Source organism: Vipera berus, assembly GCF_964194415.1.
Source record: "Vipera berus genome assembly, chromosome: Z".
Taxonomy (NCBI): domain Eukaryota; kingdom Metazoa; phylum Chordata; class Lepidosauria; order Squamata; family Viperidae; genus Vipera; species Vipera berus.
Window position 1 is genome coordinate 52643011 of NC_138205.1, and position 13062 is coordinate 52656072.

Here is a 13062-nt window from a genome sequence, read left to right on the forward strand (position 1 = left end):
GCATTCTGAGATTACATTGAGCCTGCACAGAAAAGGAGGATACAAAATTAGCTTTGCAGCATAATGTGGTATAGCAAGTTTCATAGAACAATAACAAACGTTTGGTTACAGACTAATTGCAATTGCAATTATACTTATGCCAATTCCAGTTATAATACTCTTTCACACTTACCATTTACCAGGGTTGGCATGAGGAGGCAATATCAAGCTGTGATTTAGAAGCTGCCCTCAACCTGATCCTTTACAAATATGTAGTCATCCTTTACCATGGCATCTTTTAAGGCTGAAAATTAACTTTCAGTATACACTTTCAGTAGCTTGCAACTGAAAGTTAGAACAAATTAGCAGTGGGAAATGGTAGGTGTCAAACTGGCAGCCCGTGGGCCAGATGCGTTATGTGCAGGCCACGCCCACCCTGGCTCTGCAAAGGCAAAAAAGTCACGATACATCACGATATGTCACGTGACATGATTAAGTTTGACACCCATGTGGTAGAAGAACATTAGGTTACGTTGTAAAGTATAAAAAGAATGATGATGCAAAAATAAGTACATTGTGTATCATTTATTTGGACAGCAGAATTATGTCATTAAAAAAACTTCTATCCTTCTTCCTCAAATTAAGTATGTACAGGCCTGTATAAAGTCATGTTTAACAAACTTTTTTTTCTTTCAGAGGGAAATAAATAATCCACTTTGGGACACTAAAGATGGACTCTCCAGGCAGAGAGGAGGAGACATATGTGCTGGTGGAATATGCCTTTGAATATACCTCCAAGGATGGCCAACTTGTCACAATCAAACCCAATGAGAGATATATGCTTTTAAGGCGAACCAATGACCACTGGTGGCATGTTAGGAAAAGCAAAAATTCCCAGGCTTTTTACATCCCAGCTAAGTATGTCAGAGTGTTGAGCTCCTTTATGCCTTCTGAAAGGTCATGTCACACAACACAGATAGAGGCTAACAATTTAGGGACCTCCATTAGAGTTGGCACTGATCAATTGCCAGAGTATGAATATCGATTTGTGACAGCTGTTCAAGAATGCAAAACAGATACCTCACAGCAATATTCCAGCTACTTAAAGATGGGAACAGTAAAGTCTCTGAAAAATAATGGGAAGAATCTACCCACTTCTAGAGCAGTGAGAGCCATACAGCCCCCTCTCAGTGCCTTATGCAGTTCTCATGAGCCACTTTACCTGATAGACTCTAATCATACTCTGGCCTGCCAAGGTGGTTCTGCTGAGTACATAAGGCCTGCTGTATCTCTGGATGACTTGACAAGATTCACACTTCCCACCCAGGCAGGTGTGGGGAACTCAGGATTGTACAAAGCTGCTTCGTGGGCTCATCCTCACCCATTTCTGAACAACAATTCTGAAAACATCTGTAAATTGGTGAAGAATCAAGTGACACAGGACATGCAAGAATGCTGTGTCAAAGAGGTACTCTAACAATTTCTTATTAAAGAACTGCATTTCCTAGGTCCCAAATGTGTTTGCCTACATATTCCCTTATTCCATTTTAATGGAATATGAATACAGGGGGCTATGGGAATTATAATCCAGTAGATTCTGGAAGATATTAGTGTGGGGAAGGCTTTTATGTCTGCCTCCAGAACTCACTGGACTGCAATATCCATAATTCCCAACACTGTCACATTGAAGAAGGCCAAATGAAAGACTAGAAATAACAATTGCTTAAAAACCACACTGGATTGGTGTTAGCCATTTCTAGCTTTGTTTCTAGTCTATTATTTAGCCTCATCACCTGCAGGTCTCCTCAGAGTTCATTCGTTTGCAGTCGGTAGTATCCGTGCTAGGGAATTGTTGAAATCTCCGGTTTTCTTTATTAGTGATTGGATGCCACTAAAAGACATTCTGATCTCAATTCAGTTCCAGATACGTTTGCCAAACTTCATTATAGTATTTCTCTGTAACTGATATTCCCAGTTTGCTATCAAACCTTAGCATACTTTGTCTCAGATTCTGCCATTTCTGACTGGAGATCTTAAAGTAGAATAAGGTAAAGGTAAAGGTTCCCCCGCACATGCATGCTAGTCGTTTCCGACTCTAGGGGCCGGTGCTCATCTCCGTTTCAAAGCCGAAGAGCCAGCACTTGTCCGAGGACGTCTCCATGGTCATGTGGCTGGCATGACTAGACGCCAAAGGCACACGGAACGCTGTTACCTTCCCACAGGAGTGGTCCCTATTTTTCTACTTGCATTTTTTACGTGCTTTCGAACTGCTAGGTTGGCAGAAGCTGGGACGAGTAACAGGCGCTCACTCTGTTACGCGGCACTCGGGATTTGACCCGCCAAACTGCCGACCTTCTGATCAACAAGCTCAGCGTCCTAACCCACTGAGCCACCGCGTCCCTTTAAAGTAGAATACTCCCAGGTTAAAACTTCTAGTGCCAGGGCTGAGAAATATCATATTAGAACTCTTATGACAAGCATACAATTATGTGTTTACACACATAGATTCTGATACAAAGTCATTCACTTATTCTTCAGAGTACTACAATTTTTATTGTCTAAAAAATGAATATGATTAGTTACATCTATTCCACAACCATAAATGGCAGCTCAGTTTTGTTATGATACACAAGCTGGCTCCACACAGTATAGTAAGCTAAGGGAAAGTGAAGTAGGTTAACTTGTGGCTCAGAATGTTGCACAGAGGCAAGCAATTGTGTTCGTTCAATAATCCATAAGGGCTCAGTGGGTTAGGACGCTAAGCTTGTCCACCAAATGGTCGGCAGTTTGGCGGGTCAAATCCCGAGTGCCATGTAACAGCCTGTTACTTGTCCCAGCTTCTGCCAACCTAGCAGTTCGAAAGCACGTAAAAATGCAAGTAGAAAAATAGGGACCACTACGGGTGGGAAGGTAACAGCGCTCCGTGCGCCTTCGGCATCTAGTCATGCCGGCCACATGACCATGGAGATGTCCTCGGACAAGCGCTGGCTCTTCAGCTTTGGAACGGAGATGAGCACCGGCCCCTAGAGTTGGAAACAACTAGCATGCATGTGCGGGGGAACCTTTACCTTTACCTTTAATAATCCATAAAATGGATGCCCACATCTTGGGCTTTTGCTTAAAATGGATGCCCACATCTTGGCCTTTTGCTTAATGACAGTACATGAAAAGGAGGGATTCTATACCTCAGAATCTAATGGAATCTCAGAATGAGAAAATGAATGTCAAACATCACAATGCAAATAGCTCAAGTATGGATGTGTGGTATGAGAACACATATACATATACTGAACAACATACTAGGCGGCCACATTTCGGCCTAATGAATCCATTGAAATAATATATCAAGGAAGAATTTAGTAGTTTTGGAGATGATCCTAGTACAATAGTAGAGAAACAAATCTGCTTCTTTCAAAATAAGATGCAACTTGTGAGGCAGAAGAAATATAGACTTTTCCACATAAACCTATTGTGTTGGGACAAATACTGAAAGTATCTCAAGTGCCTGTTTACCTAATCAAGGAGCTGGCTCTCACAGTTAATAGTCTTGAGAGCGTAATTTGAATAAATTTCAATTCCTATTTTCTATGCAGAGATAAGCAAATAAAGAGTAAATGGAAGAGATGTCTCAGTTATGCGCAGTGTAAGAGAGAACTGAGCAGCACCGTTGAGGTTCATATAATACATGATGTGTAATTTCAAATGAAACACCTGCCAGCTTTAGTTTCATTGCTTTACTTCCAGCCTTGACTTATAATTCAGCCTGGCCTATAGATACTTTGCATAGCATATTCCTGCTGATCAAACTGTAATCTGAAGACACAAGAGCTAATCATATTGTTGCTCTAATTAGCCGCCAATCCTAAAAGTTTCTATTAAGAAACTTTTCTCTAAAGCTACATTAGTTTGTGTTTTGATTCTTCTTGGCTTAATTTATTAGTGTTTACTACTAGTGTTTATTATTATGCATGGCCCAAGCTCCCTTATTCAATAGCCTATAGTTAAAAAATGCTTAGCTTAGCATCTGAACCACATTGTAGCATTGGAGAAGATGTGTGGACCTCCACAGTTGTTTGGCACTAAGTTACATCCTTGTGATGTCATGGCACATGTAGAAAAAGTTTGGGCTTGCATCATGACACTTGTGATGTCAATTTCAAAAACACTTACCCCCAGATGACAGGGATTTTTTTAATATATACGGTATATATATTATTAATATTTAACAATAACAATCTTTAGTGCTTCGTGAACAGTGTGTTGTCTGGGTTCATATATTTAAAACAATCAATGATAATTAATTAATCAACATGTTGGTAATATATTTCTTGATCCTCTCTTCTTCCTGTCTACATTAAACAAATATAATTCTCAATATTTTCAGTACAAACCAAGTTGAATATAAACATTTTAGTATTTATGCATATAATAATAACATCAACATATAACATGTTTTTAATCAGTATTTCCATTGTATTTATAAAAGTCACCTTATTAAATCATTATATGTCCTGTCTTCAAGATTCTTATTGAAGCTTAGTCTCCTCTCAGTATTCAATCCACTCTTATCAGTCATAGTTTTCTCAAAATTCATTTAAATAGAGCCTCTCAATGTTTTAACCTTTCATATATTCTAAAAGTATTATACTACTTATATATCTTATTCCTCTTACTATAGGACCCCTTTACAAGCTTTATCTATTCTTTTGGCTACATTCCAACAATATTTAATCCTATAATACACCATCTAATAATCTTTCTCTAGGGCCTCTTTATATCCAAACTATATATAAGACAAACAAGTAAGGTATCAGGTTTTTGTCTCCCACGTTTTGATGATTCTTCTGACAGTTCTTTAATCCATTTTATTTGTTCTTTTTTATCCTCAAATTTGTTTTGAAGTCCTGGAAGATAACGCATCTTTTTTGTCTTCTTTATTATAGTAAGGTTTTGCAGATATTATTTTTTTGTATTAAATTGTAGTTTTCTTCATTTGTAGCTTTTCTATTTATGTCACTTTCATTTAATTTATATTCTGTTGTCAGATTTGTTTGTTCGTTCTTTTTTGTCATTTTTTGAGTGTCATTTAGTGGTAGGTTTAAGTTAAAGATATTGTCAAACTGATTCCTAATCTCATCATGGTTTGAAACAATTATTGTTTGAATCTGCCACAGCATTGTATATATTTTCTCCTGGAATGTATTTGTATTGTCTTGAGTCATTGTTCCTGCAGATCTTTGAAACTCCAAACTGGGTTCTTCAGGAAGAGGTGTTAGGTATGATTTTATATTACTTTTAGATAGGTATATAATATTATCTCTCCCCTCTAAGTAGTTTTCCATCGGTGTCATAATCTTTTTAATTAGTTTTATCAAGTCAGTCCATCTTAAAATCCAAATAGCCAAATCTTATGTAGTTCTTTTCTTTATATAATGGTTTTATAATCCAGAACGTTTCAAATTGTCAAGGCACCACTAAAAACAATATTTTGTGGCAGTTTTCTTTTCAGGGTTCTTATAATTATCAGCCAGTCAGGATTCAGTTCAAAGTATTTGACCATCTAAAAGTTTTCCAGTAATTTCTCCTTTAGATGATTAGCCAAAGGCCAAAATTTTTATTTCTTTGCAAACAGTTCTTAGGTTAAGATTTAAGGATGCACTTCAGTGTGTTTATAATCCCAGAAGGTAAGCAGCTTCTAAACATATGTAGTTTCGCTCAATAGTAGATAACTATCTATCTATCTATCTATCTATCTATCTATCTATCTATCTATCTATCTATCTATCTATCTATCTATCTATCTTTTCATCAATGCTTTTTCAGGTATAAAGTTTTAACAATTTTCTTAGCTTTCAAATTTATCCAAACTGTGGTAATGTTTATTCCCCATAAGGCTTTAATTCGTTGCTTCCGTCTATAGAATGGTGAAGCAATTCCCGACCCGCCCCCCCCCTTATCACTTCGCAAGGCTTTTTGCTTCTTGGGGATCTTTTCCAGAAAATTAGGTATAAAATAGGAGAGAGAAGATCAAATTCCTCACCAAGTTTCAAGCACGCTGTTCACTGTTATTACCTTTGGACTTTGGCTGCAAGTAGCTTGGGCTGGTCAGTGAGGTGTGGCCAGCCTTTCTCCTGTCGGAGTAGAAGGCTTTCCCCAAACTGACTGAAATGACCACCATTGTTCCAGCATCATCGGGGCACCCTTCTTTCTTCATCGCTTCTCTGGGATGACTTAGACCCATTTAGGGTTCCCTGGCAGAGCGAAACTAGTCGTGGGGTGTGGAGATCCATGATCCCGCAACTGGGTGCTACAGCACAAGACCAGAAGTTCCTCAGATGACAGGGATTTTAATAGACTGATTGTGCAACTTCTATATCTCGGATCTCGGAGTCCTCGTAGACAATCACTTCAATATGAGCCAGCAGTATTCTGCAGCTGCCCAAAAAGCCAACACAGTGCTAGGCTGCATTAACAGAGGGATAGAATCAAGATCACGTGAAGTACTAATACCACTTTACAATGCCTTGGTAAGGCCACACCTGGAATACTGCATCCAGTTTTGGTCACCAAGATGTAAAAAAGACGTCGAGACTCTAGAAAGAGTACAGAGAAGAGCAACAAAGATGATTGGGGGACTGGAGGCTAAAACATATAGGGAACGGTTGCTGGAATTGGGTATGTGTAGCTTAATGAAGAGAAGGGTGAGGGGTGACATGATAGCAGTGTTCCAATATCTCAGGGGGCTGCCACAAAGAAGAGGGAGCCAAGCTATTCTCCAAAGCACCTGAAAGCAGGACAAGAAGCAATGGATGGAAACTAGTCAAGGAGAGAAGCAACCTAGAACTAAGGAGAAACTTCCTGACAGTTAGAACAATTAACCAGTGGAACAACCTGCCTCCAGAGGTGGTAAATGCTCCAACACTGGAGGTTTTTAAGAAGAGACTGGACAGCCATTTGCCTGAAATGGTATAGGGTTTCCTGCCTGAGCAGGGGGTTGGACTAGATGACCTCCAAGATCCCTTCCAACTTCTTCTTCTTCTTCTTCTTCTTCTTCTTATTATTATTATTATTATTATTATTATTATTATTATTATTATTATTATTATTATTATTATTATTATTAATTTTTTGAGATGCACCTCCAAGTATGCACTTCAAAACTGGGTGGGAACTAACTTATAGGTTAGTTATACCTCTAGACTAGATTAGTGCAATGCTCCTGATTAGACAGGCAGCATGCCTAGATCATGGCTTTTCAAGCGGTGGTATGCGTACCACTAGTGGTACGTGAGCACCTGGCTGGTGGTATGCAGCGTCACCTGCCTCCCCCCCTGCCTCCCCCCTGCTGCTTCCTCCCTACCCCCACCCCCGCACTCTGCTCCTTCCCAGCTCACTTGCTGCTGGAAAGCATGCTGCTTGGCAGCAGCCTGCAAAAACCCTACAGAGGGCGTGCGCAGGCGCAGAGCGAGACCCCACCCTCCCCAGGGATTTGTTGTGCAGCAACTGGATTGACTTCAGATTGGTGCTTCTTCGGGACACACATTCCTGTTAAGGTGCACTGATTCCAGGTTAATTGATTGCCTATATACTACCGTATTTTCCGGCGTATAAGACGACTTTTTAACCCATGAAAATCTTCTCAAAAGTTGGGGGGTCCTCTTATACGCCCAGTCGTCTTATACGCCCAGTCGTCTTATACGCCGGAAAATAGTACATAAATCAATCGAGTGCCCCCGTTCTTGCAAAGCAACTTCAAGCCTCCTTAGTCCAGTCCCCCCTCCAACGTGACTCTCCCTTCCCACCCCCAAGAGCCTCTAAGCTCCTTCCCCTCCCCCTTGCAAATGCCAGACCCCAGGAGCGGCAGGAAGCCCCTCCCCCTCGCCCAAGCGGCATCTGAGCATAAGCAGAGCGCGCCCTGCTACCCGCTATCTCTCCCGGCAGTCTGGACAGCGGTACGTGGCGGCCTGGCTCCCCTCTCGCCCACAGACCACGCAGCGGCCCTCGCCAGCCGGCCTCGGCATGGCCGCCCCAAGTCCGGCTCTCCAGCACGTCTTCCGGGCCTGCCTGGCCGACTGCCTCCCGGGCAGAGCTTGGCTCCAGATGCAGCGCCTGCTCCATCTGCAAATGTGTTCTCAAAGCTGGATTGTGCTTGGCTGTGCAGGCTGCCGAAAGGCGGGGACTCGGAGTTCCCGCGGTGGTTGCGGCTTCTGGTGTGCCGTTTGCAGAGTCTGGCCTGGAAGAGCGTGTCGTTTGAACGCAGCTCTTGCGTTTATTCCAAAGGGTGGGTGGAAGGAAAAGCCCCTTTGGGCTTCAAAAGGGAGGCTTTGCACCATCTGCATCAGACGGGGCTGAATTGGCCTTGTGTCGGACACTTGGCAACTGGCATGTAAGTATTTTCCGGTGTATAAGACAAAAAATCTTGAAAATCTTCTCAAAAGTTGGGGGTCGTCTTATACGCCCAGTCATCTTATACACCGTAAAATACAGTATAAATAGGAAGGTGGAGAAGACCATACCTTGAAAGGACAGTAGCCAGGGCTGAAATAACTAGCAGCAAATGCTAAATGCCAAATGAACTATCCTTGTAAACATAGCTCTGAGGCAACTGTGTAGTTCAACCTACACCATTGCATGTATAATGTAAGATAGTATTGAGACCCGAAGACTGCTCCTTGTAGTACATTAATGCCTTTAAATGAAATTCTTAATCAGTTGGGTATTATGAAGTAATCCATGCCCACACAATCCTTTCCACAGAGTTCATCATTTAAATCGGTACTGTGTCAAATATTGGAACATACTATTTCCAATAATAAATCAATTTTGTGGTACAAATGGTAATAGATGTGCATCTGTGTCTCTTAATATTACAAGGCCAGAAGTTTCAAGTGTTTCTTCCATTCTTGCTAAATTACCCTTGAGGCAAGGGAGAGGCCTCAAGTGCAGAATTAGCCTTGAGTTCTTGCACAGCTGCAAGAGATCCAGAACTGACACACACCTACCCCTTAAGCTCCATAGAGGCTTATCTATTCCCTGGTTGAGGGAGGCATTTTAGGGAGATGGCTATATAATAGACAGAATATAATAAAGTAGCAGGCTTAAACTTTACACATGTCAATCTGGTTGCTTGTGCCTGACGCAAGTACAGAATTCACATAACTCAATTCCATAGTACAGGAAAACTGTTTTAACAGCTGAATGGAACACTGAATTGGTGTCACTACTGTGGTGTTTGGTTCATTCATCTAATGCTTATGGCAAATGCCTAATATTCTCTTTTACGCCAAAATACAAAATATATTGATACTACCAGTGCTACTACATGGATTAAATCATGGACATATCCAAGGATCAAAAACATAGAAACTTTCCAAATTTGCTGCCTCCATATGACCATTGACAACATATTTAAAGAATGGGTATGAAAAGAAACCATCTGTCAACAATACTGCAATAAGCCAACAATAGCCAATGAAAGCCAAAAATGGCAGCTGAGATAGTATGGCTTATTTTCAGAAAAATGGCTCCAGATTATATCATGCAAGCTACAAGAGTGATTTGTGTTATCTGTGCATTTCATGTGCCTTCCATGATTCCTTCTGCCTTACAGGAGGTGATAGTGTACCCCATTTTCACAAAATCCTCCCTAAATCTGCCCAGTACAGATAATTACTACCCAGTTTTGAAGCTCCAGCTTTCTTATTAGATTACCAGGACCAGGATTCAGATTTGTGCATGGTCATCTTGGTGAATAATATGTAATCCACACCTGGATAGGGAAACTGCTCCCATCCTTGTCTTTTTAGATAAATTTTGATACTATTAATTATGGTACCCATTGGGCTCAGCACTCTCTCTGCTCCTATTCAACATCTACATGAAGCCATTGGGTGAGATCACCCATCACCATGGACAGAGCTATCAATATGCTGATGATACTCAGTTGTATATCTCAGCCCATGGTAACTTAAGTGATGCCATGACCTCCCTTTTGCAGTGCCTGAAGGTTGTTAGGGCCTGGATGGGGAGCACAGGTTGAAAATGAATCCTGGCAAGACCAGGTGGCTGTGGGTTTGGGGTTTATTGGCCCATGGGGAATTGCCACTTTTGGTCTTGGTTGGGGTGGCGCTGCCCCAAACAGACCCAGTGCGTAATCTGGGGGGTTGTCCTAGACTTTGGTTTTAATCGTTTTATTGGTTTTAGTTGGGGCTATAGATATAGTTTGATTTTTTCTTAATATATGTATTGTTATTTGTATTTTACTGTTGTTAGCCATCCTGAGTCCTTCTGGAGATAGGGCGGCATATAAGTCCCATTATAAATAAATAAATAAACTTGTGATTCCTGCTCAAAGAGCAGATGGCACTTATGGCCAAGAGGGCCTTTGTACAACTATGGGTTGTGCACCAGTTACACCCTTTCCTGGACCAACAATCCCTACTCATGGTCATTCATGCTCTAGTCATCTGCCATCTTGACTATTGCAACACACTCTACAAGGGGCTGCCCTTGAAAAGCATCCAGAAGTTCCAGCTGGTTCAAATGCAGTGGCCCACATGATTTTGTGCAGATCTGTGTGCATGTGTCACCTCTCCTGGGGGAGCTGCATTGGTTGCCGATTTGCTTCTGGGTGCAATTCAAGAGGTTGGCTGTCTCCTTTAAAGCTCTTCATGGCTTGGGACCAGATTATTTGAGGGACCATCTTTTGCCAGTCACATCCACCCAACCCGCTAGAGTGGGGAGGCAAGGAATGTTGTGGATCCCATCCCCCAAGGAGATACATCTGGCGGGACCCAGAAGAAGGGCCTTCTCCATGGTAGGTCCCTCCATTTGGAACATCATCCCTCTGAAATTAGACTGGCCCCCTCTGGCATTCTTTCAGAAGGCCCTGAAGACATAGTTCTGAGAAACTAGGAAGAGTCTGTTCTGAGCTACTTACCATGCCCACTGTCTATTTATGGGCTATGCAATCTCTCATCTGACTGTTCCTTAGTCAGCCATAACCTCGTCCTGTTTTCTAGTTCCAAGATCTTTCCTACATACTATTACACATCCAGACAAATCAAGAGCAAGAATTCCAAGGTTACATAGGTCTTCTATAAAATGTTTATGAAAAATGGTTTTGAGAATGCATGTTCACTAGTAGAAGACCCCAAATACTTAGAGTTGCTTTACAATTGTTTAAAAAAAGAACAGAAACAAGACACATAGACATTCTTTGAAATGTAGCTGTGATAAATGTAGCTCTGATACATGGGAGATTCCATGGCTCTATGTTACTCCAACAATTAAACATGTGTGCGTGCATACATAAACACACAAATATTATTTAAAGTGAAAAGAACCTGTTCAGTGCACAACATTCTTACATCAAATTCAATAAGCTCTGGTGAAAAAAAAATAATGGAAGAGGACTTGGAATTTGAACTTGGCTTTTTTATTATATACAATTATTTTAAAGTCTACTTCAGGAAAACATCAGACTATAAAATAAGTCATGGATTATTGCAACTCCTTAAAATTTTACTATAATCATCTACCGGTATCTAGATTTCCAGATAGATATGGCATATATTAACTTTTGTAGTGTCAATGTCCTTTTTAATTTATCATTGCTGTTGAAAGATTTTAATGATACTGGAAGAAACATTTTTTTAATATGAACTTTATGATAGCTTTATTGTCTCCTTTCTCATTGGAATATAAAATGGTGGGAAACACTTTAACTTGTGTTGCTAGCTACAGGATTTATTTTTTAAAAAAACTAGGAAAGTAAAATACATATTTATTTGGTTCAGTGGTATTTAAAAAGTAAAGGAAAAAGCATTGGTTGAAAGATAAACAGAGCACAAGAATGTTGTAAGAACTTTTAATTAAAGATGGTTCATATTTCATTTTGTAATTATACCAAAAAGTCATTCCGAATTAGAACTATTTGCAGTTTTATATAATAAATCTATGTGTAATTAATAAACCTATAAAATAATTGCTGTCAGATATTTTAACAGTAGTAGACAGAAACTATAAAGGAGGAATAGTGTTTTTCCCCCCATAAAATAATCATAGCAGCATAGGAGTATTGGTAACTACTTTTATGAGAGTACACTCCTGTTTATTATACACTCCCTTAAACAACTGGGAAACTATAGTGAATAGAAAGTAGAAAGTGGAGAAAGACTGACCTAAGCCAGTATGGTAATGCTTTATTCTTATGGATCTTACAACCTCAAAACAAGACTTACAGATGTGCAAAATAACACAACATGGCAAACAATATTGCTATGAACTTTTGCAAATGCAAATTTGTATCAGGTTGGCAAGCTGCTAATTGCAAACCCTTTCAGAATGTTGCCTTAAGTAGTAACCATGTTTTCTCAGAAACAGAAGAAAAATGTAAGGTTTATATTGCATGAAACCATAATTTGTTTACTGAACAATCTACAATTTGTTAAGACAACAAACTAAACCAGAAGACTATATTCACAAACTACATTGGCTCCATTTGTATAATAAGCAATACTAAACAAACAAACCACTATTTATCATAACAAATTGTACCAGCATTACAGGTTGTCCTCGACTTACAATAATTTATTTAGTGACCATTCAAAGTTACAACAGCACTGAACAAAGTGACTTACCACAGTTTTGCATACTCACAACCATTACAGCATGATCAGAATTCAGACACTCAGCAGCTGGCTCATATTGATGACGATTGCAGTGTCCCAGGGTCATGTGATCATCGTTTGTGACCTTCTGGCAAGCATAGTCAGTGGGGAAGTAAGGTTCACTTAACAACTGTATTATTAACTTCACAAATGGAGTGATTCACTTAACTGTGGCAAGAAAGGTTGTAAAATGGAGCAAAACTCATTTAACAACTATTTCACTTAGCAACAGAAATTTTGGGCTTAATTGTGTTTGTAAATTAAGAACTACCTGTATCAGATCCAAAATCCATATGGCCATCAGATGGCAGCAAAGTTAGGGGTTTTTTTCCCTGCACAATACAATATTATATCTCTTTGGCATTTCTGAAGCCAGATTCAGTAGCCCAAAATTAAAAAAAAGTAGACCTTT

General features: G+C 40.0%; 1 protein-coding gene across 1 annotated transcript in view; it reads left to right on the forward strand.

The window, feature by feature from the left end:
• Positions 1–709: 709 nt before the first annotated feature.
• The window catches only part of ARHGAP27 (Rho GTPase activating protein 27), a gene marked incomplete at its 5' end in the record, with an annotated part of 40197 nt that continues 27844 nt past the window's right edge, over positions 710–13062 (forward strand). Inside the window, one exon of the mRNA XM_081345167.1 lies at positions 710–1447. Coding sequence (XP_081201293.1) covers positions 710–1447 — 738 coding nt within the window. The remainder of the gene's footprint in view (positions 1448–13062) is intronic.